The sequence below is a fragment of the Durio zibethinus genome, chromosome 16 (assembly GCF_047325235.1).
Source record: "Durio zibethinus cultivar Kanyao isolate XHJ-2024 chromosome 16, ASM4732523v1, whole genome shotgun sequence".
NCBI lineage: Eukaryota > Viridiplantae > Streptophyta > Magnoliopsida > Malvales > Malvaceae > Durio > Durio zibethinus.
Window position 1 is genome coordinate 24448696 of NC_143177.1, and position 27843 is coordinate 24476538.

Below are 27843 nucleotides of genomic sequence, written 5' to 3' on the forward strand. Positions count from 1 at the left end.
ATGAACGCAATTTTGTATTAGAAGCCTTGTCAAATTGTTATAGCAGTGCCTCTGTCTGCACCTAACATTCGTGAAGAGATCAAGGGCTAATTTCCCAAGAATTCCAGGAAGGAGATGTCAAATGACTGATACAACAACAGACATACCAAATAAAGACTCCCAAAGCACAAGAGACAATTGGAGGGAGCTCATAAAGACAATGCAAACACAAAGACAACATGCATTCATGAAACATATTGTTATCAAGTTTAACTTCACTTTTCCTTAGCCTTATCCTCTTCAGTCTTGTGTCCATGGTATCCGGGTATCTTCTCCTTGATTTTCTCCAAGATTCCCTTCTCCTTTGGCTCACCTTCAGCAGGATGCCCATCATTGGCACCATCTTCGGCCTTCTTGTGCTGACGAGGGAGTTTTTCTTTTATCTTATCTAAAATGCCTTTCTTCTCCTCTGGATTCTCAGTTGGGATTGATGTGTTCTTATGCTCTGTTGCTTCTTTGTCGCCAGATATCTTTTCTTTGATCTTTTCCTTCAACCCTTTCTTCGCCCTTTTCTTCTCACCATCTTCTCCTTCCTCTCCTTCATCAATGGACTGCAAAAAAAGTTCATTACAACTTGAGCAAAGATCCTTAGTAAAATGCCATTATGATAAAAATGTATGGTGCAGTGACATACATGAAGGTGTCTGCTGGGGCTTTAGAAAGTAAGTTAGGGAGGCTTACTGAGCTAGAGTTGCTATTAGAACGGTGGAGTCTTTCCTTGAGAGTTGGCTTCTCTTCCTCCTTTGTATTGTCCGGCTTGTGGGCATCTGCCATGGTCACATCCTCATCTTTCTTCTTCATGAAATCGAACATACCACGATCTTTTGTTTCCACTGCCTTGTTGTGATCTCCCTCAGCATGATGACCTTCCATGCCTTTGGTGCTAAAACTGGGACGAGTTTTGAATAAACACTCTGTTGCTGGATGTCAACCTGATGTTTTATGTTGAGAAAATGATGTTGTATTTATAGGTGAAACGAAGGAAAACCCAAACTCAAATTAAGGTAACATGGCTTACAAAACAATTGCATGGACATTGTTGTCGGCCCTCGGGGGAAGATAACTGAGGTGGTCGGCATGGATGGTCCACGCTAATCAAGAGATCCTGTGTTAGTAATAGTAGTATGATAACATTAAACTCAACTCTCAAAATGCAACTTGGGCTTTTCAAGGACAATGAGGATCAATGGTGTCTTGGGGGAGTTGCGGGTTGTCTCTTTATTTGGTCTCAAATTAGTACTAACTACCGAGCCAAGCCAAGTAACGAGGTGCCTGTTCTGTTTTGTCTCTCAAATGGAGAGAAACAAATAGATTTCTGCTTTTGGGTCAAGGGTCCATGAAGGATTCCAAGCTTCTCTGTTAGGGCGATCAACAACACATAGGGCCAAATCATTTCTAATAAGCCCATCCGACCCAGCCGTCAGAGTTGAACTTGAACCATCCAGAAGGCAAGATGCACTGATGCTGATGCAGGCATCAACATGCAAACTTGAGTGGAACGTTGCATGACTTCGAAGGAACAACTCAGTAATCTTTCATGTTTCCATCAGAAACATGACTGTAGCTCGCTCCATTATTTTTTGACATACATGTAATCACCTTGCATTTATAAATTACAAATATGAGTTTTTCAATAAAGCAACAAATGGCAACGATTTGGCCGGGGTTTATTAGTGGAAGAAATCCAAATGAGATACGATTAAGATTTAAGAAAATTTCAGTGATAGAGCAAATTCTACTGACATAATCATCACTGTGAAAATTGCAAGCTTTTGACTTATAACACTGTCGAAAATTTACATTGGGCTGTTCATGATTCATGAACTTGTTTCAATTCATGAACAGAAAAGACATCATTTTTGCACCCACTAAAAACCCCAAGGCAGAATTCTAGGTTTAGGGCTTTCTGAAAAGTCAAAAGAAGCCATTACCTGGAGTTTCTACAAATGCGGTTGGGATTGCACTACAATGCATAATGATGCATTCTTTGTCTAATCGTAAGCCATTTCTTTGCCTTGCAATAAACGAGTTGGCAATGCAATTGGGGAAATGCATGTGATTTTGAAAAGGTTGTACTCCATTATTTAGAACATTTCAAAGGCATATTATCTAAGTTCATATTATTGGATTATGAACATGATATTGAGGAATTGTTCTAATTTTTAGGTGAACTTTCAATTAGAAAAGAAAAAGTGGACACTAAGAAATCACTGACACTACTTTTTGCATCATGGATATTCATGGTGGTCCATTTGTCAGCATGACTTTTCAAGCAGTGCGCATTCTACAACTGAAGTTCTGATGTTCAATGGTGATGATTATCATGTAGAAGGTAAATAAAAAGAATTTATTCATAAATATACACATGACTCGATCTTTCTTGCTCCGACTGCATATTTTTCTTTTTTTCTTTTGAATCTGTCATTAAGGCCTGAAGAAGTTGGCATTTAAGCCTTTGTCAGCCAAGTTCCATACAGCAGCAACTACTAACAAAATGCTCAGCACAATGCCAAAGCAACCAAGTCCCAAGTTCAGACTCCACATGGCACCATTTGCCCGAGGTCTTTGGATTGAAATCCACATGAAACATGGATAAGCAAACGTCAAAGGTACTGCTGCCATCCCTCCAACAACAGGTGCCAAGCTTCCCAAGAAGGGAAAAGCCACAGCTATGAAGAATGTGAATCCTCCAAAGAAAAGGCGTAATCCTGCCCGAACCCACCCTGGACATCGCCTTTTTTTAATGGTGACATAAATGAATTGTAAGTTGTCGAAAACAGGCATCGCATAGATTTGGTATGAACTCAAGCAACTTATAATTAGCAATAAGTAGATTAGGCCTATCACAAATTTTGAAGTGTCTTGTCTGTGAAATTGTGAAAATGCAGTTAGAATCCCTCCATTTGCAGGAATCTGGAAGCAATGGAAGGAAACTGTTAACAACATTAACAAATTAAATACTGCCAATTGAGGGAATACTTGCTTACCTTGTTTCCATAAGCCCAAAATCCAGCTATAGCAAGTGGAAATAAACACGTTGCTATTATTATGTATGACACCATTACTCCTCTCCACATAGACTTCCGAGATGGGTGGTTTGAACTCGAAGTCGAAGGCAATGTCCCCTGCATCAACAAGTAAACACAATTAATTCCATGAAAGAACATTATTTGTTGTTCATGTCTGTAAAGGTAGCCTTTTAAAAGTGTAAACTTGATAATCATGAATGTGCTGATTAGTATGGGAAGATCTTTCTTTCATTCTTGTTAGGGTTAATATGTAATTTTTTCTTTGAACCATACAACTTTTTACAATTTGATATTTATAGAAAAAAAAATTCATGATACCTAACTTCTATTCTATCATGTCATTTGCTTTAAACATCAATTCCATTTTACCTAATACATTTGGTTAATAGTACAAATTGCTTGATAAAAAAAACGTTAGAGTGTTAAATTGTGAAAAACGATATAATTCATACACCAATTTACATATAGTGATGATAACAGGACGGGTTTTTTTCATTACGAATTCGACTTGATTTTATAAAATAAATATTCAAACTTAATCCGATATTAAAACATTATTTTTTTATATTTAACCTGACTTATATATATATATATATATATATAAAATTGTAACTTTGATTTGATTGAAATTAATTTAATAATTTTAATTTAATATAATATTTATAAATTATTATTTTTAATATAAATTATATCTTAATTATATATAAATATAATATTTTTATTAAGTTAATATCTTAAATTAAAATATTACATAATAATTTTATTAATAAAATACATATAAATATATAAATATAAAATTAAATAAATAATTTTTTTTTTTTTTACATATACTCCGAACAGATTTCAATTTTATTTAAAAAAAATCGACCTGACACAAAACACAATTAAAAAAACAATCCAATCTTATAGGATCGAAACAAGTTAAAATCCGATGAGTTAGGGTATTATCGCCAACCCTATTTACACGTTAACCTTTTCTTGTTAATATCGCTTCAATCTAGTTTACATGACGAAGAGTTTTTTCAATAAACAGGACTAAAAAAGTTATAGTAAAGATTATTCACCTGTATCTCAAGAATAAGATTGTGACCTTTGAATGCAAGCATAATGATGCCAATGGCATTCAAGATGTTACCAAATCCAGTCATACCAGTTTCTGCATCATTTGGTCTGCTGTAAGAAACAGCATTAAGCCTACCCTTGCTGATTGATAGAACCCATATCAAAGTACAGTATCCAATCGCAGCAATGGCACCAATCAGGGAGACTCTAGCTATTGAATTTAAATTGGGTAACTGACCAATGATAAGAGCTGCGCAAGTAAATATGAGAAACCATTCTGTACCAGTCAATGACTTGGATTCACAACTGGTCCCTTCCCTACAGAAGATCTTGAAAAGTTTTTCCATGGTCCCTCCTCCTGTGATTATGAGCAAAACACAATAGCCTCCTGATAGATACATAGCTGGGAAGATTGCCACCAACTTCCCAAGCTTTTGACCTGGGACAGGTTCAGAAAAGAAAATTTTAGTCATTTGGGCACAATCAATGGTAGGTTTTTGACTTGGGTTTTTGTTTTAGACACCAACCAAAAGCAAAGATCGAGAGGCGGACGAGTCTGCTGTAGCGGGTTCCAGGAACAGGTTCATGAAGATTGACAAGAAGCCATATAGTGTAGAGTTGCCACATGAATGCAATGGACAAACATATGATCCCCCATGCCCTACAGCAATCGAAAATTGTATGAAAACTTAAGCGACAAGAAAAAGAAAAAAATAACCTTTTGCTTCGAAGTTATTCTTTTGATTTTTTTATTGGTCAAAAAAGGAAAAGCAATTATATTGTGATAACAGAAAAAAAAAAGGCCATGATCAGGATGTAATATGAACGTTTCTACTTGCTCTAATGCTGTTTGAATTAGCAAGGGTGGTTAAAAATAAGCCGGAGTTGGGAGTGTTTAAAATTTAGTTTTAATTGAATTAATCGATCAATTTAATTTGGTTAATAGTTAAGATACTGAATCAATTTCGATTAATTATTAAAAATAATTTTAAAGAATATTAATTTTTTATTAGAAAACTGAAATTTTTATTGAAATATAAAAAAACCTAATATAAAGCTAAAAATACATGAAATGATTATTTTATTTTATAATTTATTAAAGTTTTTAATTTAATAATTTAATATTTGAATGTTTCGTTAGATAATTTCATTTAATTTATTTTAAATATGAAAAATTAAGAATTTAAACTATAATTTAATTTAAATATATTTTATTATTCAATTAATAAAATAATTGATTGAACCAACAAATTAAATTTAATCGGTTAATTTTTAAAATTAATAATTAATTTGATTGGATTAGATTAATGAAAATAAAATAACATAATTCAATTCAAAATTAATAAAAGTGATTGAATGAATATTATGGATGGCAATGAGTCAAGAACCAACCACAAACCCAATCTAATTTTGTAAACTTAATGCTCAAACTTAATCCGATTTGATATTAAAATATTATTTTTATATTTGATTCAATTCAATATAAAATTAATAAAATATTAAAATTTAAAATATTAATTTTTTAAATATAAATATAAAATTAAATAAATATATAAATATATAAATATAAAATTAAAAAATAAAAAAAATAATATACATAAATATATCAAATTGGATCGAAACAAATTTACATAAAACTCGATCTCAATTTAATTTTTTCAAAAACACTTGACTTGACTTAACCCTAAATCCAATTTTCATAAAAAAAAAATGATCCTAAAAGATTCATCATGTCAGCGGGTATTAGTAGGATTGCCAACCCTGATGAACACTACTCACTGGACTTATCTAGTCTAGTTCTCACTTAGTCCCAAATGGCAGTACCAGCAAAACTAGAACGGTAGAATTCATTTAGGTAATTTTTTTTTACCTTTATTGCGGTTTAACCGACACTATTTGAGTTTTACAAAGCAAAAGAAGAGAGAATATACTCATTTTTGGAGAAAAGAGAATAGGCATGCAATAGTAGTTTTCAAGTGTAGGATTCAGTCATTGCAAACTCACCATCCAAGAGCTGCAAAAGCGACAGGAAGCAAAAGGGCCTGGTACCCTATACCTGAACACAAAAGATGGCACGTTGCAGAGAATGTGTTGCCATTTCTCGACTCGGTAATAGGCAGCCAAGATTCAAGTTCCCTAAGACTGATGCCCTGACCCGAACGTTGTGACGTGGTGGTGCAACCATCAGAATTATTGCACGCAGTAACTCCAGGCGTCTCCTTAATAGAGCTGGATCTGACTGTGATGATTTGCAGTGGCTCTTGCGTTGAATCGTCTTCAATGGGTACTACTTCTCCCATGAGTCTTGGCTAGCTTCTTACCCTTTTGATTCAATAACGACGAAAGCTGCGAATAAAACTTGTTGCTTGAGTTTATATAAGAAACAGTGTTGACCATAGGAAAAATGACGCAATGCCTGACCTAGACATGCAAAATCTGCCAAACCCGGAAATCAACATTAAGTCCTGGATTTCTGCAGTTCATGTCAGGAATGAATGACGACATATTTTGACTCTTCAACTTTTGTTAGGAATGAGAAAAAAAATAAAAAATATTAAAAATTATTTGAAATTGTTTCGTTTAGTTTGAATTGATTTTTTTATTTCATTTGACTCAAATTTAAATATTAAATATGTATACTAAATTTAAATAAAATTTTAAATTGAAACGTAAAAAAATTAAAAAAAATATTCAATCTAATTCATATCAATTTTTAATTCGATTTAAATCAAATTTAAATATTAAATATATATATATTAAATTTATATCATATTTTAGATCAAGACATGAAAAATTAAAAAAAATAAATTAAATTGAATTATATATTTTTATTAGTTTTATATATATTTTAAATTTTTATAAAATAAAAGATTTATAAATATTTTAAACTTTTATAAAATAAATTAATTATTTTATATAAAAATCTATTTAAATATATTTAAAATATTATTAAAATAATAAATAAAAAATTTAAAAATTAAATTGAACCGAATTGATAAAATTTAATTTAAATAATATTTTACAAATTTATAATAATATACATTATTTAAAAAAATCGAATCATTATCATTCTTAATTTTCATACATTAAGCATGAAATTGGTATTGTGTTTATATATTGCTAATAAATATGTTTTGAATACTAAGAAATAAAGTATTGTATTTATATATAATTATAGTATTTATATAAAAAATTGTCTGGAAGCTTTTAAAATTTAGAAACACCCTTTCTCGATCAATTTTGAAATGATTTCTTTTGTAATTTGATTTGTTTTGTCTTTGAAAACAATGGTTGGATAGAAACATGAACTGGGAAGTTACCAAATTTGATTTCGATTGAGATTGAAAGTATAATTTTTTATTACTCTTTCGTGGCTGTTGTGGACAAGTTAGGGTAAATTAGTTTTTCAACATGATGCAAAAATAGTTATTCGTTTGATTTTTGCAACAATATCATTCGATGTTTAAGAAAGGGAAGATACCTTCATACGACCATAGCTACAAGGTGTTGAGCATACGAGGGAGATGATATCATCATGCTGATAGTGGGCCTTGACGTTTACTGTTTATTTAGTGACATGATGACGATGCATTATTTTTCTATAGGTGGCAATTTGCCAAATGAACCACACTGTTTATTTATTTTTAGCTTTTTTTATTTTTATTTTGTTTATTTACATAATTTTTTATAAAAATATATTAATACATATTTTTTCAATAAAAAATATTAATTTTAATTAATTTAAAATAATAATTTATATTATTTAATAAAAATTTTATTTACTAAATATATATATATAGTACGGGTATAAGATGAATATTATATTATCCGTCCTCATCTCCGTACTCAATAAAAATTTAAAATCATATCCATTCTTATTTTCTTACCCATAATATAACACTTATTTTCATCTTCATTTGAATAAAAAATCAGATTTTTCATTGAATATGGGTAAAATTGACATCTCTATTCAAAAATAATTTCCTTTTTGTTTTGAAAGAAAAAAATGATTTCACTTTGTATAATATATTTTTTTTAGGTTGGCTAGAATGAAATCAAATCATTTTCAAGATTCTACATATGCTTAATTAAGGGTTAATGACTGATTTACAATATTCACCAAAATTGTTGAATTCAGATATTTATTATTTTTGCCAATGAGATATTGTATAAGAAAAAAATTATTAAAATCTTTAAGATTCAAATTTCATCAAATCAAGTATAAGTTTTATCTAATTATATATTAATTTATTGGTTGTTTTAATTTAATTAAAGATTGATTACTACATTGCAACTTTTATTAATACGATAATTTGTAAAAAAAAAATCCATTATTAAACTATAATTTTTAGTCATCAAGTGATCAAAAGAGAAATCGTAACATATTATAAGATTTGGGTTCGAGTTCAAATAATCTAATCTCCACTCTCAATATAAAAAAAAAAATCCATTATTATGTAAATCTTACAAAATTTTTTTTTTGATAAGAAAAACTTGGGGTAGATAGGTTATTCAATTTTTCAGATCAAGATAAAATGTGTCGTATATAACAGTTTAAAATAGATGGTTACAAGTCGTACATTTGAAATAACTTCAATAAACGACCACTAATAAGACTCGAACCCAATATTTTTTCATCAAAAAAGACGAACCCTAATTAATTGAGTCAGGGTGAACACTTAACATAATTGAGACATTGAGATTTTAATTAATTAATAACCGTCCATTATGGCATAAATGACTTTGGTAAAACCAATGATGAAAGCAACAATGGTGATGGCAGGCTGTTATTTTTCTTCCCAAAAATAAATACTACTATAAAACATGAAAAATTTTGACACGTTTGTTCAAATGGCTAATTTGGGTAGCACGAATTTGAATACAAGTGTTAAAATACAAATCAATATCGTCTTCCTTAATTTAATAGAGTTTTTTACTAAAAAAAAAAACACAAAAAATGTCTTTCTCATTCTTATTAATTATTATTATTTTCAGAATTTAAAGTGATGATTTTTTTAAATACTTTTTTTATCATGAAATAAAAGAAAGAATTAAAACTACTGAAATTTAAATATAAAATTTGTTGAATTGTATGAACATTTTCTCACTTAAATCTTGTATTCATCAGTGAAGAAGAAATGATATTTTATTGGTTTTGTTTTTCCTTTTGTTTTCAAGTGAATATGTAGGATGGTGTTGTTGATGTTGTGGTATAGATCAAAGGATATTGCCATGGCAGACAACTACAAATGAAACAAAATCTGGGTCATTCTCATTATATTGCATCCTCATGTACAATGGTGTTGTGTCGTTTACAATATTGGAAAACATGTTTTTTGCTTTAGAAACTCCATATCGGCAACTGTTGGCTTGTTTCTTGTTGATGGAGATACGATAAGGATGAGCAACGGCCAATAACTACAGACATGATCAATGATTTCTCCACTTGTTTACTTGCTTTCCTTTTGATCAGCTCAATTATATATTCCATGATTGCTGCATCACAGGGCCAAGTGGGATCTCCAGTGCTTGGAAGTCCGAACTCTTCTTCTGCCAATTTGAACAACTCCATCACCAGTTCGGTCTTCAGATATTCCAGAGGAATCACAAAGCACTTTTCATCAGCGCTATACACCACAAAATGACCCTTCTCGACCATTGATGATGTGCTGCAACTGTTTGTGTCAACATCCCCGGTGGTTCTCGAGAATGTGATTCTTTTTCTCTTAATTGCTGTCAATTTTTGCCAATTTGATAAGCTTCTTTGCACTGATCATCTTGTTTGCTTTTGTAAAACAAGGGAGAATACTTAAAGATTTCAGGCAACTGAAAAGCTTTTGTTTTGCTGCTGTCATGAAAAGGGAAATTGGATGAATATATATATACACAAACGTCCCAAAAGCAGTCCTTTGAATGAAGCAAATCAATTTCGGGACTCAAGGGAGCAAAACAATGTGGTTCGAAATTGAGAGCGATAATTTGGGAGATGGCCAGTTGGGCATGTCTGGAAGGTAATGGAAGTGGTCCAATCTGTTTTTCAACATCAAATTTATTTGGTTTTGGCAGGAAGAAGGCACGTGCAATACCAGGCATCATAGCACCCACATGTTATAGATATATTGCCTTTCAAGAAAAAATCGTGGTTCTAGTTTACTAAACCCTGGATTGATGGGTATAGTAATTTCTGAAACAGGATTTGCCCCCAAAGACTCTACTTACATTGAAACGTCCTTATCTCCAGGCTGTGATGCTTATCTCTAATTGTAATCTACTTCACATTGATCTCTCTGTCAATGGCTCCAAGAGATTGCTCACAGCAGACGTCCCTTTTGAATCGTGGGGGATATGGTAGCATTCTACTTCAATGGTCAGATAATATGCTCCAAAGTTTGTGTATGGTACGTCCTGGTCAATTCATCTGTTTCACTGGATAAATATTATAATTAGTTAGACAGAAAAAAAATCTAATTTCTAACTGAGATGATGTCTTTATGCAACTAAGTTGTTACCCATCTCTGATTTTCACCCCTGCTTGTACAAGTTGAGTCATGAACAAAGGAACAAATCAAACATCAAACATGTATATTAAACTTGGCAGATAAATATTTCTGTTCAATTCCTGTATATTATTTGGTGTGCTCTCCTCCTGTAATACTTACTACTTATATCCTATTCAGTCTTGAGAAAACCCAGCCAATTTGGGGGCCAAACCACTTTGGCTTTCATTTGATAATTTGAATGCTTTAAGTCTTGCTTGTTTGCAATTAAGACAATTTCACCAGGAAAAAAGAAAGGGTTAATCAACGACTGGTTGGAGTATTATTTCTTCAGTATACTATAATAGAGAAGGATTCCAATTTGAATCTTATATATAGTTTTTTTTTTTTGGTACAACTGTTTAGTAACAGTATTGTGCGACATGATAATTGGTCTTTTTTGGTATGAAATTGTTGATGTAATATTGTAGATAAGAAGTGATTGCCCTGTCAAACTCAAGACAACTAAAGATGTGAAACAAACATTATAACTTTATAATCTGAAAAGGTGTGGATCAATTACAAGATGAGAAAAGAAAAAAATTTTGCTTCAGAAGCTCCATATTGGCCACTGTTGGCTTGTTTCTTGCTGATAAAGACATGATGATGAGCAACGACCACTCGCTAAAGAAAGGATCAATGCTTTCTCCATGTCTTTACTTGGTTTCCTTTTGATCAAAGCAATTACATATTCCATAAACGTTGCATCACAAGGCAAGATGAGAAGTCCATTGCCTGGTAGTCCAAACTCTTCTTCTGCCAAATTGAATAGCTCCATGACAATTTTGTTCTTGAGATATTCCAAAGGAAGCACAAAGCGCTTCTGATCCACACTGTAAACAACAAAGTGACCCTTCTCGACCACTGATGATGTACTGCATCTGTTTGTGTCAGCATCCTCTGTGGTTCTTGTTAATGTGATTCTTTTTCGCCTGATTGCAGCCATCTTTTGCCATTTCCTTGCTACCTTGATAAGCTTCTTAGCACTGATCATCTTGCTTTACTCCAAGTTTAGTAGGAAAGACTCCGAGATGAAAGAAAAAAGAGGGAAGTTTTAGGTCTTAGAATTTGATTTCTGAATGCAGTTGTTGTGCTGGATATGAGGCAATGGAAATGGGATGAATATATAATCACAAGGCCGGAGACAGTCCCTTTAATGATTTAGTGGAATGCAGGTATTCAATGGAAACAAAGCCATGTGATGGGCAGATATTAGGTGTAATCTGCAAGGTGGGCATGTTTGCTTTTGTTGGATGATTAGCCCAGCAACGTGGAGCATTGACATGCATGCAGACACATCTTTATCTATCTGCCAGTAGTTTAACAACAATCTGGCCCAGTATTGCAATTATATTTGCTCAAAACCAGTTTATCACTGATTCCAACAGACATTTAGGATCCTGTTTAGATGAGGTTTATTACTCTAAACAGTGACAAGAAACCTTCTCTCAAGCAAATTGCCACCTGTCTCTTGTCTCTCTCAAATCCAATCAGTTTCATGACCTTCAGGTCACTTATCCATGGGGACAATCTCTTCCATGTAGATCTCAATGCTGATCTGAGGGATGCAAAGCCATGTGACAGTAGGAGAGATGTGTTGATCGGTCCTGTTAGTTTCACTTTGCTATTAACACATGGAGTTTGGATGAAAAGGGGACACAGTCCATTTTGCTTTGCCAAGTGTTCTAATTATCTTATATGAAACAAACCCTGCTCCACATGACCAAGGAGATTACTTTTGGAATATGGAATATATAAGATGACTGCAAGAGTGAAGATTTGGTTGCTGTTTGCCTGTGATTGTTACCATCCTTGTCTCTGAGGTGTAAAAACAAATTTTATCAGTTAGTCCATAACCAGCAAATAATCTAGATTCTAGGCTTCATCGGGCAATTATGAACATTCTACCTGAAGGTTTAACATGTACAAAAAAACTAGCTTCAACACTAAGGAGATGGGGTATATCTATAGGATAGCACTGAGCATATTTAACTAAGACAAATTGCCTTGGTCTTATTTAACTTTAGTCAGAAGAAATGTAAAGTTTGCTGGTGAATTTGTTGGATGGTCATACTTTATCTTTGCAAAGCAACAATATATTAGGAATGGATTTTCAAAGATTAACAAATATGGAGAGAATTAATTCTTTTTCTTAGTAGAATCAGTGCAAAATGGAGTATCATTACAAATGGGGAAATTAAATTCTTCATTTACTAAAATGAAACATCTCATTAATTGCCAAAAGGCAATAATCTGACATACGTGTACTTTAATTTAAAACAAGCCTAAGATTATGTTCTGTTTCAGTACCCAGAAACAAGGTGCTGGCTTGAACATCCTTGATGCAACAGTTCCTGATATAATCAATCAGAATCTTCTCTAAATTTTTTGCTAAACCGTGTTGGATCAAAGAAACCAAATAATCCATGAACTCTGCGTCCAAGGCAATGTAATTGGTTGATTACTTGACAGTCCGAACTCTTCTTCAGACATCTTGAAAAGTTGTAGAAATATGTTGTTGCTAAGATAGGACGATGGCATTGCGAAACGCCTCCGGTTTGTGGTGTAGACTACAAAATGGCCTTTGTTAGAGGTTAGTGATGCAATAAAACAATCTGCATTGACATTTTTGGATGAAGATGATATTTTGCTCTCCATGGCCGTCATCTTCTGCCACTTCCTGGTTACTTTGATGATCTTGGAGCAGACCATTTTTTCTTAATCTGTGGATTAATATTTAAATGACTTAAAGTCAGGGGAGAAAAAATAAGTCACTTTGGATTTCTGTGCTGAGTGAAAGCAACCAAACTGTATCCCTTAATTATATATGCACAAGGTTTTGAAGAGTCCTTTTTATGTTGCTTTCTTTGTGAATTCCAATTTCAAAAACTTGTGCTACTTGTGATTTTCCGATTCTGGAACTATGTCATGCATAAAAAAGTCAAGCCGATTTCGGGGAATTTTGAGGGAATCTTGGAAGATTATGCACTTTTTTACCCTTAACAGTATCACATTTTCCTTGTATGATATGGTACATGTACATAAATATTCATGTGCTAAAGATTTAAATTGACAAGATAAGAAACTGTACTTTTCTGTTGTCTCGATATATAGAACTGCATATATTTAAAGAGAAAAACATACAGGTAAACACAACAAGCTGTATGAGATGTATTTTTACCTACATCCATGAAGAAAATGTCTTCGAAAACCATGAAATATTGGAGTCTTATATAGGGTCAGGAACATGTTCTTTCTTACTGGTGGCATAATCAAGGCAATGGTTGATTTGTTAGTTAAAATTATGTGGCACCTGAGGAATCTAATTAGTGATGCAGAGCTAAACTGTCGAAACTTGTGCAGACTAACCATATCCGAACTCCATTGGGCATAAATTCTGTTGTCTGGTCTACCAATCCATGAACATAACATTTCATGTGATTCATATGTTTAATTGCAGTCACTAATTGATGCAGGAAATATTTATCAAGAAACATCCAATAGAAGTTTTATACAGATTTAATGTTACTGGTTTGCTATGAAAAATTTGATATGTGGAAAGAGCTTTTAGTATTTTACATTCATCCGTATTTGCAGCTATTCATGAGATAGCAGGATTCATTTACAAGTTTCTTTTTCTTCCTTTTGGGGTTGCAGAATTCATTTTTTACATGGTTGCTTTACTTAGTACCCGTAAACAAGTTGTTAGGAAAGTGGGATTCAGTCCCATGGGTATTTTGACTATTCAAATATCATGGGCTTTGTGTTTTTAGGCTTTCTTAAGAAAGTCTTAGCTACTTAATAAAAGATGTGAGATTGTTTTAAGGTAAAAAAAAAAAAAAGAAGGTGGTGCCCCAAATCAAAGAAAAAAAAAGAAGCTAAGAAAATAGAGGGAAAAGAGAGAGAGTTGATTGAATGGAAGTCAATCTGATTGAGTTAAAATTTTGTCAATAAATTTTTGATTCAGAGTTTTAAATTTTAAACGATGAATATCGAGTTTGAAGCTCTCTAGGAATAAATTTAAGTATATTTGTTGAGTCACTATTTGGTGAGATTTTTTCAATTATCTCTCTAATTGTTGATTAGTTTTAATTTTAGTTAAAGAAAAACTTTGTATATCCATTATTTGATAGTGAAGATTTTTTTCTGATGGTTCGTAGTTTTTTCCTTTACACTAGAGGGTTTTTCATGTAAATCTTGATGTGCTTTATTTTTTTTTTTTTGCGTTGTTGATTATTGATTGTTGTCTATTGCTGTAAGTTTATTGCAATATATTACTTTTGCGTTGTTGTGTTTATTACTTTAGGTCCAATAAGTGGTATCAAAGCTAAGTTTATTTTGAGACATCGATACAGAAGCAGCTCAAGACAGAAGTAAATTCTATTTGAGATCATGAAAGATGGTACAAGTTTCATGATAAAATTGACAGCATCAAAATTTTAATTTGGAAGCCTATGGTGGAAGATTATTTATACTGTAAAGATTTATATGAACCGGTATTAGGTGATTCGGCTAAACTAGCAAATATGAAAGATGAAAGAAGTTAGGCAAAAAGACGCTGGCAACAATAAAAAAATTGATTGATATCAATGTGTTTCATCATGTAGTGCAAGAGACAGATGCCCACACTGTTTGAAAAAAATTGACAATATTGTATGAGAGAAAAATAGGTATGAATAAAGTTATACTTGTTAAAAAGCTTGTAACTTTACAGTACAGGGATAGACGATCGGTTACGGAGCATTGGAGTGATTTTGAATATATATTTAATCGAATGACTACTATAGAGCTTAAGATAAATGATGAAATGAAGGCGTTGTTTCTTTTGGATTCATTTTCAGACAACTAGAATACTCTAGTTGTGACTGTTTTTAATTCAGCTCATGATTATAAAGTAACATTGGAGATGGTAAATGATAATATGCTTAATACAGAAGCAAGGCAAAAAGATTCAGACTATGAGAGTTAAGCTCTAGTCACAGAGAATAGGGGTAGAAATATCGATAGATGTTAAAACTCAAAAGGTCGTAGTAAGTATAAACATAAATCCAAGTCCAGAGATAAAGTAAAATGCTTTTATTGTGGTAAAACAGGTCATATAAAATGATACTGTAAAATTTTAAAGCAAGAGCAAAAAGATGAGAAAAATAAAAGTTTGGATGATGGTAATATTATAACAGTGAATTTAAATAGTGATTCAGTTACTTTGATTTAAACACATGGTGATTGTAATGATGTTGGTGATCTCAGTATTAAGTAGATAGTTGACACAAGAGCGGCATATCATTGTATTCCTAAAAGCAAGTTATTTATAACTTACAAAGCAAGAGACTTTGGTTGCATCAAGATGAAAAATAAGAGTGTGTCATCGATTGTTAAAATTAGTGATATTAATGTACAAACTATTATGGGTTACATATTGACTTTGAGAGATGTCAGACACATTTCAGATATGAGAATGAACTTACTTGCTATTAATTCCTTGATAAGGAAGGATGTGAGAGTCGATAAAAGAATGGATAATGAAAGCTTCTCAAAGGATCTATGGTAGTTACAATAGAGAAACTATGCTACATAATGTATAAGACATGGATGCAATTGAATGGCAACTAGATAAATATCGTTAAGAATGATGCTTCAGCAAACTTGTGACACAAGAGGCTAGCACACAGTAATGAGAAAGAGTTATAGGTTTTAACAAGACAGTCTCTCATTCTCTTGACCAAAGGTATGTCTCTCGATTTATGTGATTATTATTTATTTGGTAAGTATCATAGAGTTTTTTTTCATAAGAGTTCTCAAAAAAAAGAAAATAGATTAGAATTGATTTATTCTGACATATGCGGTCCTATTGAAGTTGAGTCATTGAGGGCAACAAGTATTTTATTACTTTTATTGATGATACTTTACGTAAGACTTGAGCGTATATATTGAAAAACAAAAGTCAGGTATTATAGTATTTTCAAAAATTTCATGCCATAGTGGAAAGGATAACAGGATTACCCCTGAAGTGTATTTGGACTGATAATAGTAGGGAATACATATATAAAAACTTTGAAGAGTACTGTTCAAAGTATAGGATCAGGTATAAGATGACAGAACTTGAAACATCGTAACATAATAGTGTAGCTGAAAGGATGAACAACACCATTGTAAAAAAAGTCAGATGCATGTTAAAGATAGTAAAATTACCAAAGCCATTTTAGGGTAAAACAGTCAACATCGCTTGTTATTTATTTAATAGATCACCATAAGTTCTTTTGGGCTTTGACATTTCAGAAAGATTGTGGACAGGAAAAGATGCTTCATTCTCTCACTTAAAAATTTTTGAGTGTAAAGCATTCATACATATGTTGAAAGAGCAGAGGTCAAAACTTGATAGTAAGGCCACACAATGTGTGTTTGTAAGATATGGTGATGAGAAATTTTACTATAGGGTAATAAAGAAAAAGACAGTTGAAAAAGGAGATGTGGTCTTTCAGGAAAAAAATTATAGCAAACCTAAAAAAAAATAAGAAGACTACACAAGTTACTATTGAGTGTGATATTTCAACACAGATAGAGGTTCTATAAGAAAGAGTCACAGATGGTAAAAATGAGCAAAAAATAGAATTTAGATATATGAATGAGTTAGCCACAGTTAGTGATGAGCCATGTGCAATTAATTTTGAACAGAGAGCAATCTTCTTTACCTAAGAGTGTTAAGCAGAATGAGCTACCTTCGACATCAGGTGGTATAGAGTTTCAGCCTAAGAGATCTACTAGAGAGTACATGTTATCTACCGGATATCTAAGTTTAAATTTTATTTTAGTTGTTAGTGAATGAGAGCTAGAGAGCTTTCAAGATGTGCAAACTACTCGAGATAGAGATCAATGGTTAAAAGTAATGAAAGAAAAGATTGAGTCATTATAAAAAAATAATACATATGATCTTGTTAAACTTTAAAAAAAAAAGAGACTGTTGAAAAATCAATGGGTGTTTAAGTTAAAAAAGGATGGTGAATAGCTAGTGAGATACAAAGCTTGATTGGTTGTAAAAAATTTTTCTCAAAAATTAGACATCGATTTTGATGAGATTTTCTCTCTAGTTATGAAGATGAGTTTCATTCTAGTGGTATTAAAATTAGTAGCTAGTTTGAATCTTGAGCTTGAACGATTTGATGTCAAGACTACATTTTTGCATGATGACTTGTAGGAGGATATTTATATAAATCAGCCTAAGAGTTTTGAAGTAAAAGAGAAAAAAACACTTAGTTTACAAACTAAAAAAAACCTTGTATGGCTTGAAACAAGCTTCCCAATAGTGATATAAAAAGTTTAATTCTTTTATGGTGAGTCATGACTATAAAAAATAGTAACAGATCCTTGTGTATATGTTAGAAAATTCTCTAATAGTAACTTTTTTATTTTCTTATTATATGTTGATGATATATTGATTGTGAGATAAGATGCTGGTATAGTTCACAGGTTGAAAGAACAATTATCTAAATCTTTTGACATGAAAGATTTAGGTTCAGCAAAGCAGATTCACGATATGAACATTATTCGAGATAGAAGAGTTGAAAATCGATGGTTATCACAGAAAAAGTATGTTGAACGGGAGCTAAGTAGATTCAACATACAACATGTTAAATTAATTACAGTCCACTTATCAACCTTTTTCATTTGAGTAAAAAATTTTATCCGGTGACTAAAGAAAAATAACTAGCTATATCTAGTATTCTTTATTCTTCTGTAGTCAGTTCTTTGATGTATTTTATGATTTGCACATGGCTTGACATTACTTATGTAATTGATGTAATGAGCAAATTTCTTTCTAATTTGAAAAAGGTTCACTGAGAAGCGGTGAAATAGATTTTTAGATATTTAAAGGGCACTTTAAAAATGTGCTTGAGTTATGAAGTTTCATAACCAGTTCTAGAAAGGTTTACTGATGCTGACATGACAGGTGATCTTGATGGTAGAAAATTTACTTCAGGGTATTTATTCATTTTTGCAGGAGCTGTGTTTTGACAGTCTAAGTTGTAGAAGTGTGTTGGTTTGTCAACAACAGAAGTTGAGTATATTGCAACAATCGAAGCAGGTAAAAAAATACTTTGGATGAAATAATTTCTTCTTGAATTGAGGTTGAATCAGAAAAAGTATGTGATTTCTGTGATAACCAAAGTGTTTTAGATTTGAGTAAAAATGTCATGTACCATTTTAGAATGAAGCACATTGATGTTAGATATCAATAGTTACATTTAGTGATCGACAAACAGTAAATGCTATTAAAGAAAGTCTATACTGATGAGAATGTAGTAGATATGTTGACTAAGACACTTTTCAAGGAGAAGTTTGAGCTTTATAGTAACTTGGCCAGAATGGGTTTCTTAGTGAAGGTAAATTCTAAATAAAATTGTTATGGTGATAAATTTTCTCTTAATGGGGCTAGAGTGAGAGATTGTTAGGAAAGTGAGGTCTAACCCCATTGATTTTTTGACTATTCAAAGGCCACGGGCCTTGTGTTTTTAGGCTTCCTTCAGAAAGCTCTAGCTATTTAATAAAAAGAGATGGGGTTGTTTTAAGATGAAAAAAAAAAGAAGGTGGCACTGCAAACCAAGAAAAGAAAGGAGAAAAAAATAAGCCAAGAAAATATAAAGAAAAGGAAAAAGAAAGAGTTGGTTGAACGAAAGTTGATCCATGGTCCGATTAAGCTGCAATTTTGTTAGCAAGTTTATGATTCAAAGTTTACATTCTAAACTATAAAGATCGGATTTGAAGCTCTCTAGGAACAAATTCAGGATGTATTTGTTGAGTTAACTATTTAGTGAGATTTCTCCAATTATCTCTCTGGTTGTTGATTAGCTCTAATTTTAGTTAAAGAAGAACTTTATATATCCATTATTTGATAGTAGAGATTTTTTTCTGATGGTCCATAGTTTTTTCCTTTACACTAGAGGGTTTTTCATGTAAATTTTGGTGTGCTTTATTTTTTTTACGTTGTTGATTATTGATTGTTGTATATTACTATGGGTTTATTGCGATATATTATTTTTGCGTTATTGTGTTTATTGCTTCAGCCCAACACAAGTGACTATTGGTCAGCAAGTTCTCCATGGAAAAATGTACTGTATGATGATGAGCAGCCGTAGCCAGCAATGGAATTGAGCACTGCATTCTCCAAATCCTTAGCTAATCCTCGTTGTACCAACAAGACTATGTAACTCATGAAGACTGAATCACACGGTAACGTTATAGGTCCATCGCTCGACAGACCAAACTCCTCCTCAGACATCTTGAAGAGTTCTTGGAAAATGCTATTGCTGAGATATGCCAAGGGAATCACAAAACGTTTCTTATCCATTGTGTATACAACGAAATGGCCTTTATCCGCAACTGATGATTTATTAGCACGATCTACAGCAGCCATCTTTGGGTTAGTCCTTGGTGGAGTAATTCTTTTCCTCCCAATGGCAGCTATCTTCCTCCACTTCCTTGCCATTCTGATGAGCTTCTTTGTGCTAATCATGCTTGCTTTCTGACTAAGTTATAGAATGAGTTAAAGCAAGAAGTGTGAAAGGGGATTTCTGTGTTGAGGACAGGAAGCAATTGTTGTGATTATTTATAGACTGAGCTAAAACAAAACAACTTTATTTGTAGCATTCCCCCTGCTGTGAATCTCTAAGAAAAAAAGGTTATAATTGTTTCTATAAGAATCGATGTTTGCATGGATATAATTTCTGATTTCTGTCTTGTAGTTCAAGGACACAGCAGTTATTACAAGCACTGAAAGGTCAAATTCCAATCTCACAACCACAAGAATAGATATAAACTAAAGAAGATTCTAAACAAGGCGAGATCCAAATTTTGTTGCATAGTTAAAATCAATTTACTTTCATCTGTTGTGCTTTCTAGAAATGATCAATTTACTTGGATGGAAGTGAATAAAACAGCTTAAAAATACCAATTAAAGACCTAGATAAGGTTAAAAACTTTGTGCTTTTTTCTGTGTGGAGTGATAATCAATGCAAACTGTTAACTAGTTATGTTTAAATCACTATTATGTTCATATATTGTCGAAATCAATATGATAGACAGCGGAATCAAGGAGATTTAGAACAAGAAAGAAATTCTTTGAAAAGTTCTCTCCTTTTGTACCTTGATTTGTGCATCACTTAGTTGGGTACATTATTCTATATTAGATATTCTGTCTCTCAAAAAAAATGGCCAGTTCCGCTTACATCTGACTTAAATAGAATCAAAACTATTAATTTGGAACCTTAAGAAAAAATTAAGTTAAGATAATATATGGAAAATGAATAAAGCAAGATATACCACAACAACAGGAGTAGAACATTTTATTTGTGTTGGTTGCAGATTTAACTAGCCAAACATGACAATGATGTAATATTGATTCATTAATGGTGAAAATCGGTTGAATATATTTTCTGTCTATCATCTTGGGCACCCTCTTCATGTATCATCAAAGCTGGTCTTTGGTAGGACATCCAGTTAGGGTACAAGTTCACCTGCAGAATGTTATTGGTGGTGCAAAATTATTAAACTGTCTCAAATTAATAGACATGGACCAAAATGGATCTCCTCAGTCATGAATTCTGTATCTAGCTACATTCGTTTATCCATGTGCATAACATTACCATTAGCTGAGATAAATCATATTAACTTCTAAATATGATAGTGATAAAAAAATCATGTAAGGTTGCAGGATCTGCAGATATCATTATAGAGCAAAAGTAGCTTTCTTTTTGGTTTATCATAAAGTAAAAGAAAGGTAACTTCCTGACATATTGCAAGAGTTGTAGATGAAGGAGACAGGCAATAACTGATTTTAGTTCTCAAACTATGTTTATTGCATTTTACAAATTTACTGGATTTTAAATGAAACATGTTTTGGTAATACACTATGATATTTTGTATGATTTACACCTTGAAAGAGATAGTTTTCTCTATTTTCTTTTCCTGTACCGAAATTTTTTACAAGATTCAAAGCCAATTCACTCAGAATCCACAAACAAGTTGATCTGCATGTACTTGATTGGAATAAGCATCTGATGAGCAGCGATAGGTAGTAAGGGAATTGAGCACTGCTCTCTCCAAATCCTTGGCTAATCCTCGTTTCACAAGGAAGACAATGTAATTCATGACAACTGAATCACAAGGCAATGTTATAGGCCCATTACTTGGCAGTCCAAACTCCTCTTCAGACATCTTTAAGAGTTCTTGGAAAATGCTGTTGCTGAGAAACGCCAACGGAATCACAAAACGTCTCTTATCCATTATGTAGATAGCAAAGCAGCCTTTATCACCCCCTGTTGGTTTTTTAGTAGCCATCATGTTACTGGTCCTTGATGAACTAATTCTTTTCCTCCTAATGACAGCCTTCTTCTGCCACTTTCTTGCCATTCTGATAATCTTCTTTGTGCTGATCATGTTGCTTGCTCTAGACAAGTGGATTTATGACTTCGAGCAAGAAGTGAGAAATGGTAATTTGTGCTGATCAGAGGAAGCAAAGGGAGTGATATTTATATATAAAGAGCGAAAAACAACTTAATTTGTAGCTCTCTCTGTAGTGAATCTCTAAGCAAAAGCATGAGATTACTTCCATTGGAATGGATGTTTTCATGGACATATTTTCAAACGTTGGGCTGCCAACGTACTGCTGCCTTGGTGGAGATCACCCTTTCCTGTCTTGTGGCTCAAGGACACAACAGATGCTACTGATTCTGCATAGTTATGATGAATTCCATTCCGACAACCAGAAGAATAGTTATGATGAATTCCATTCCGACAACCGGAAGAATAGATAGGTATAAACTAAAGAGGGGTACTCTTAACTTTTTCCTAAAAAAAGAAGTTTTTCCTTCTTTGCTCTAGCATTCAAGCTTTCTAGAAATAATAAACTTTTTACTTTCACTAAAATCGTTATGAAAGAACATTAGAATTTGTTTTGCATGCTTAAAAATATCCATAGGAGTAGTCCTATATGAGGTCATGTGCTTTGACACTTTGGTGATATAATCAGTGCAAATCATTTATTAGTTTAACGTCGATGCTAAAAGACAAAGATACATGAGAAACCAACAAAATTTAGAACAAGAAAAGGTAACACGTTGAGAAGTTCTCTTGCTTTGTCCCTTGTCTTGTTCTGTCTCTATCAAAGATGGTTATGTTGTGCCTACTGGCTACTGCCTAGCGTTCCTCAGTAAGCATAGTTAGGGGATCTTATATTTGATCCTCCTTTTTACCCCCTGCACTTCACTTTGTCTCATTTTAGTTGTTACATAAATGACAAATAAAATTAGACTAACTGTTACCCATTACTAAGCTGTGTGGTGGAGGAGGAGATGGCAGGCCGAATTTTGCTCAAGCAGGTGGGAGGAATCCTAAGAATCCGTCAAGTGCCCTGAAAAGGTCCGAGAAGATATATTAGAAATAATGAATTAAATCTTATAAGGTATTTATTTGAGATTTGTTAGATATTATTTAATAGATAAAAATATTTACAAAAAAAAAATTTTGAAAGAAAATTGATTATTAATATATAAGTTTTACTTACAGAAAAAAAATATTAAGAGGAAAGAAATTTTTAGTTTATATGTTTATATATAAATAGAATATCTTCAGAATTAGGTATGAAAAAAAGACGTAAGAGAGTTATATGGTTTTATGAGATAGATATCTTATAGGAATATTGGAGATTTACATCTTATGAGTGTATATGTTTGAATATTTGAGAGTGAATTAGAGGAGATTGAGAGAGTTCACATAAGTATAATGAATAAGTATATATGAGTGTATATTTGTTTGAGTTGAAATGATATATATAGGTTTGTGATTGTTTGAGTTGAGAATACTCTATAAGATTAGAAGAGATTGAGAGAGCCTATAGATATTGATTGTTGAGTGAGATTGATTTAATTTGTATATTTGTAATTTTTTACAATTAATGGATATTGTTTATCATCCGTAGATATAAATCAATTAGATCGAATTACGTTAAATTATTATATTTTATATGTTTAATTAATTAATTATTTGATTTTACTTTCGCTGATTTGATTTGATAAAAACTTTTTATCTGACAAGATATTCTGTCAATTCTATATGAAAAAGCAAGCAGAATTATTTTTTTACTTGAAGTTATTAGAATTTGAATCCCAATCATTAGAATTAAAAGTCTAATATTTTACCAATAAATCAAGTGACTGTCGGTAGCTGAATTACTTCTTTGCACATGGTCAAATTCCGTTCTGATGGCTCCAATGCTAGGATTCTGTGTTGGTAAGTGTTAGGGATAGCATAACCCATTTTTTTCTAATATATATACAGTGAAAAGTGCAGGGGCCGATGAGAATGCCCTTGTATATGATCATTGTGCAGGAAGGAAGACTGTTAAGGTAATCTTACATTCTTTTTGAAGCAAAGTTAAAATTGAATATATATTGAGGCCACGATCATTTACTAGTGTTTTGACTTGTAGTTGTCATTGCACCATCAGCAACCATTATGTGCTGTCTTGCAGTATGTATTTTAGTGTTGTAGATGCGTATAATATTGGCATCGACAAGTTTTGGAAATTGTTTTTGTGCTAATGTATCGGTTAAGTAATAATCATTTCACCAGTCAGTCATCACAAAAAAAAAATAAATAAATAAAAGAAAAAGTAAGGCAATAGCCATTCATGGTTTTCAATGATCTTGCAATTAGGCAGCTATATGATTTTGTTCGGTCATCGAATTCCTCCACATGGGGCCCCAAGATGCCAGCAACCTTGTTTGATTTCTCCTACACGGCTTTTTTTATTTTATGAAGCATGTAGCCATGAACTGTCTGTCGGCTGTTCCAAGAATTTCCTTCTATTCTTTTTTTTTTCCTTTTATTAGAAGCGAACTGAAAATGCCACTATAACTAGTCGATCAATGAGACTATGATGGTGTAAATAGGGGGATATATGTGGTCATGAGTTGGGCCTTGGCCCGTTTGATTGCTGAAAGGTGAGGCAAAAATCCTAGGAGAATAGCGAGGAACAACTTTCGGCTATGGCAGGACTGGCTGTTATTGTCTAATCCCAACTTCGATTGCTAGAAAATTCAAGGCAAGCATTGAAAATGTGAGCAACCAGGAACATTTTTACTTGACTGTGACTCGAAAGATAGGTGGATGAAGCATCAAGCTTCAGGCAGCTGGATCCAATAGCTGTGAATTGATGTTTGTCTGCTTTAAGTGGTGTCCACTTGAGAATCCATTGACCCAAGTTATGATGCCAAAGGCATACGTTTTCTTGATATAATACATGGTTAAAGGCTTGCAGTGGATCCAACTAATTGTCTAGTGGAGAATGGTCCTGGGATTTATGGCTTTGATAACAGCGAATAAGAGGGGAGAATTTGGGGCACTGAGCTGAGAAAATTTGTCCTACTTGATCTCAAAATGTGTCTCAAATCATTTGAAATAGGATCTTGTCAGGTTGTGTATCTATTCATTTATTAATTTTGATAATACAGAATTTAATGAGACAAATGGATTATTAATTAGCGTAGAAAAAGTCAAATTCAATACATCTGTAATAATAAGTGTAATCCGGAAAAAAAAAAAAGGGTTTTCTTATCATCATTAATTAAGATGCTTGAGAATGAAAATTAGTCATCTAATTAAAACGAGAAGGTTCTCTTTGCCTGTAGCCCACAATAGCTGTTCAGTTTTGGAAATATGCTTTTGCTTTGGCAAGTGGGAGCTGCTATGAATTTGTTCTTATCTTTCCACTCATTGACAAGCAATCATCATCTTTGCCAATATCCCACTTTCAGAAAGCCCACTAAAGCTACTCTTATTTAAAACAACAAAAGTCTTCATGTTCTTATTTCTTACAGGCGCAAGAACAGCTGTTTGGACGTAGGCAAAGAGTCGGTGACAAAATCAATTATCTTTTCACCTTTTGTTTTTTGTTTCTCCGCGTTTGGGCAAATACCTGTCTCTTTCATTACAATGTAAGCCTTCCTCTATACATAGCAACCGGTATTCAAATCAGAAAAAGGATTGTTGAAAAGTATATAAAATCAATTCATGCTTTCCGGAAATGCTGACCTGTAGTCCATTCTAATCTTCTTGTGTGCCACTATAAATAAACTGAACATTACCTTCTTTGCTTGACACGTACATTTGTCAACTCAACACAAATGGCTCTCTTTCTTTGCTTGTTATTCGTTCTCGTTTCTTCTGCAGCTGCTTGTGATCGCTGTGTGCACCAGTCCAAGGTTGCTTATTTCTCCAAAGCCTCTGCCCTTTCATGTAAAGTTGCAAAACTCCATCTTATTTCCATTTCTAGTTTTCTTACTTGAAAAACGAAATTGGCAAAGACCCAGATGATATTTCTGTGAGAAATTTGGAGGGTAACATTTGTTTTGTCATTTGTGGCTTTGATATTTGCAGCTGGAGCTTGTGGTTATGGTTCCTTGGCATTAGGCTTAGGCGACGGACACCTTGCAGCTGGTGTTTCTTCTCTTTACAAAGATGGAGCTGGTTGTGGTGCCTGCTTTCAGGTTTGTATAATTGTACAATAACAATTAGTTTTTATTTTTGTAGTGGAAATTTGAGTTTGATTTTTAACATATTTTGGCAGATAAGGTGCAAGAATTCAACTCTGTGCAGCAGCAAGGGAACTAGAGTGACATTAACTGATCTCAATCACGATAATCAAACCGACTTTGTTCTTAGCAGCAGAGCTTTCATGGCCATGGCTAACCAGGGCATGGGCCTAGACATTTTGAAACTTGGGATTGTCGACGTGGAATATAAAAGGTGATCCTGAATTAAACATTCAATCACATTATCATACTCCAAATTAAATAATGAAAAGAATGATTATGATATTTTTAAAAGTTTCCCCATCTGATGGTTTGTTCCAACCACCACATAAAAAAGTCAGGCCCTGCTTGGACCTACTTAAGAAATTATGGGGTACCACAGCAGGTTCATTAATGGCTATAACGGTCCAATTTCTTCATTATATTCCATTTTTTTTATTTTCATTACAAGTCCATTTGTTTTTTCTTTTTTTTTTATAATGCTAATGAATTTGTTATTGTCTTTGGTTATGTGAAACAGGATACCTTGTGAATATAAAAACCAGAACTTAGCTGTTAGAGTAGAAGAATCAAGCCAAAAACCAAATTACTTGGCAATTAAATTGCTGTACCAAGGTGGTCAGACAGAAATTGTGGGCATGGATGTAGCACAGGTTAGCTCAACTCAAAGAGTGTTAAACTTAAGTAGCCAAGGCTGTCTGCTTGTATCCATTTACACTGATGTTCTGTTTACCATTCCAGGTTGGGTCTTCAAACTGGAATTTCATGAGCAGGAACTATGGAGCAGTATGGGACACAAGCAGAGTTCCAAATGGTGCCCTGCAATTTAGATTTGTTGTAACAGCTGGGTTTGATGGCAAGTGGATTTGGGCCAAAAGTGTGCTGCCAGCCGACTGGAAAACAGGAGTTGTTTATGATACTGGAGTTCAAATCACTGAGATTGCACAAGAAGGTTGCTCTCCTTGTGATGACGGCCATTGGCAATGAGAACCAAGTAATCTTGTGGCAATGCACATAATTATAGTTCGATCGTTCAACATATAGTGAATTTGAATAATTTAGAAGATTAAAGAAATGAATATATGGTTTTTTTTTTTCTCAATGTTATTTTCTAGTTTGTTCTTGAAGATATCTAAAATTTTTTTTCTATTTTACCATAATAAAATGCTCTTTTTTTTTTCATGATAAACAGTTACATGGAAATAGTGATGAATACATAGACATGTAATCTTAGACATGATAAAAAATTGATACATGAAAGTAATATTGTTTAAAATATTAATAAAAATTATATAATAATTTGATAAAAATAAAAAATATATTTTATATTTGATATGCTAATATGAATCATGATGTTATAATTTTCACATTTTACATATAATATTCGAACTGCTATTTCTTATCTAATAGAATTAACTTAACCTTTTAATTTCATATAAAAATCTAAAAAAAAAGAAAAACCCAAAGTAGGGAAAAATAAAAGAAAGAAAAGTAAACTCACGAAAATCAATGTTCCAAATTTTCGATTGATTCCATCATTTATAATAAAACAGAAACATCACAAAGGTTTTTTTCTCAAATCATAATAAA

General features: G+C 32.6%; 6 protein-coding genes and 2 pseudogenes across 6 annotated transcripts; 1 reads left to right on the forward strand and 7 right to left on the reverse strand.

Annotated features, from left to right (window-relative positions):
• Positions 1-109: 109 nt before the first annotated feature.
• On the reverse strand, positions 110-1043 carry LOC111298750 (uncharacterized). The gene is made up of 2 exons (XM_022893478.2): positions 721-1043; positions 110-590 (listed from the first exon to the last, which is right to left on the reverse strand). The coding sequence occupies exons 1-2, from the start codon at positions 910-912 to the stop codon at positions 255-257; spliced, it is 528 nt and encodes a 175-aa protein (XP_022749213.1). The 5' UTR covers positions 913-1043; the 3' UTR covers positions 110-254.
• A 1315-nt stretch (positions 1044-2358) lies between these two features.
• On the reverse strand, positions 2359-6483 carry LOC111298751 (lysine histidine transporter-like 7). Its single transcript, XM_022893479.2, has 5 exons — positions 6135-6483; positions 4658-4791; positions 4133-4569; positions 3027-3164; positions 2359-2952 (listed from the first exon to the last, which is right to left on the reverse strand). The coding sequence occupies exons 1-5, from the start codon at positions 6428-6430 to the stop codon at positions 2464-2466; spliced, it is 1494 nt and encodes a 497-aa protein (XP_022749214.2). The 5' UTR covers positions 6431-6483; the 3' UTR covers positions 2359-2463.
• A 2769-nt stretch (positions 6484-9252) lies between these two features.
• Positions 9253-10145, reverse strand: LOC111298753 (auxin-responsive protein SAUR67 pseudogene; annotated as a pseudogene).
• Positions 10146-11140: 995 nt separating this feature from the next.
• LOC111298754 (auxin-responsive protein SAUR67-like) lies at positions 11141-11795 on the reverse strand. The gene has a single exon (XM_022893480.2). The coding sequence runs from the start codon at positions 11658-11660 to the stop codon at positions 11217-11219; it is 444 nt and encodes a 147-aa protein (XP_022749215.1). The 5' UTR covers positions 11661-11795; the 3' UTR covers positions 11141-11216.
• A 1010-nt stretch (positions 11796-12805) lies between these two features.
• Positions 12806-13378, reverse strand: LOC111298419 (auxin-responsive protein SAUR68-like). Its single transcript, XM_022893133.1, has 3 exons — positions 13132-13378; positions 12977-13045; positions 12806-12879 (listed from the first exon to the last, which is right to left on the reverse strand). The coding sequence occupies exons 1-3, from the start codon at positions 13376-13378 to the stop codon at positions 12806-12808; spliced, it is 390 nt and encodes a 129-aa protein (XP_022748868.1).
• A 6249-nt stretch (positions 13379-19627) lies between these two features.
• LOC111298755 (auxin-responsive protein SAUR68 pseudogene) lies at positions 19628-20368 on the reverse strand (annotated as a pseudogene).
• Positions 20369-21495: 1127 nt separating this feature from the next.
• Positions 21496-22809, reverse strand: LOC111298756 (auxin-responsive protein SAUR68-like). The gene has a single exon (XM_022893483.2). It carries the CDS (start codon positions 22097-22099, stop codon positions 21668-21670), a length of 432 nt encoding a protein of 143 aa, XP_022749218.1. The 5' UTR covers positions 22100-22809; the 3' UTR covers positions 21496-21667.
• A 2946-nt stretch (positions 22810-25755) lies between these two features.
• Positions 25756-27355, forward strand: LOC111298117 (expansin-like A2). Its single transcript, XM_022892793.2, has 5 exons — positions 25756-25957; positions 26099-26208; positions 26289-26467; positions 26774-26906; positions 26995-27355. The coding sequence occupies exons 1-5, from the start codon at positions 25846-25848 to the stop codon at positions 27238-27240; spliced, it is 780 nt and encodes a 259-aa protein (XP_022748528.1). The 5' UTR covers positions 25756-25845; the 3' UTR covers positions 27241-27355.
• The last annotated feature ends 488 nt before the right edge of the window (positions 27356-27843 follow it).

Excerpts from the sequence above, each read along its gene's own strand:
- LOC111298750 (XM_022893478.2), bottom strand. The coding sequence starts at position 912 with ATGGAAGGTCATCATGCTGAGGGAGATCACAACAAGGCAGTGGAAACA. Across the intron at positions 591-720 it reads CTAATAGCAACTCTAGCTCA|TCCATTGATGAAGGAGAGGA; the intron begins GTAAGCCTCCCT and ends CTTTTTTTGCAG.
- LOC111298751 (XM_022893479.2), bottom strand. The coding sequence starts at position 6,430 with ATGGGAGAAGTAGTACCCATTGAAGACGATTCAACGCAAGAGCCACTG. Across the intron at positions 4,570-4,657 it reads CCTCTCGATCTTTGCTTTTG|GTCAAAAGCTTGGGAAGTTG; the intron begins GTTGGTGTCTAA and ends AACCTGTCCCAG. Across the intron at positions 2,953-3,026 it reads TTTGGGCTTATGGAAACAAG|ATTCCTGCAAATGGAGGGAT; the intron begins GTAAGCAAGTAT and ends CATTGCTTCCAG.
- LOC111298754 (XM_022893480.2), bottom strand. The coding sequence starts at position 11,660 with ATGATCAGTGCTAAGAAGCTTATCAAGGTAGCAAGGAAATGGCAAAAG.
- LOC111298419 (XM_022893133.1), bottom strand. The coding sequence starts at position 13,378 with ATGGTCTGCTCCAAGATCATCAAAGTAACCAGGAAGTGGCAGAAGATG. Across the intron at positions 13,046-13,131 it reads AGAAGAGTTCGGACTGTCAA|AGAAGATTCTGATTGATTAT; the intron begins GTAATCAACCAA and ends CAAAAAATTTAG. Across the intron at positions 12,880-12,976 it reads AGCCAGCACCTTGTTTCTGG|TAAATGAAGAATTTAATTTC; the intron begins GTACTGAAACAG and ends GTTTCATTTTAG.
- LOC111298756 (XM_022893483.2), bottom strand. The coding sequence starts at position 22,099 with ATGATCAGCACAAAGAAGATTATCAGAATGGCAAGAAAGTGGCAGAAG.
- LOC111298117 (XM_022892793.2), top strand. The coding sequence starts at position 25,846 with ATGGCTCTCTTTCTTTGCTTGTTATTCGTTCTCGTTTCTTCTGCAGCT. Across the intron at positions 26,468-26,773 it reads GTCGACGTGGAATATAAAAG|GATACCTTGTGAATATAAAA; the intron begins GTGATCCTGAAT and ends TATGTGAAACAG. Across the intron at positions 26,907-26,994 it reads TGGGCATGGATGTAGCACAG|GTTGGGTCTTCAAACTGGAA; the intron begins GTTAGCTCAACT and ends TTACCATTCCAG.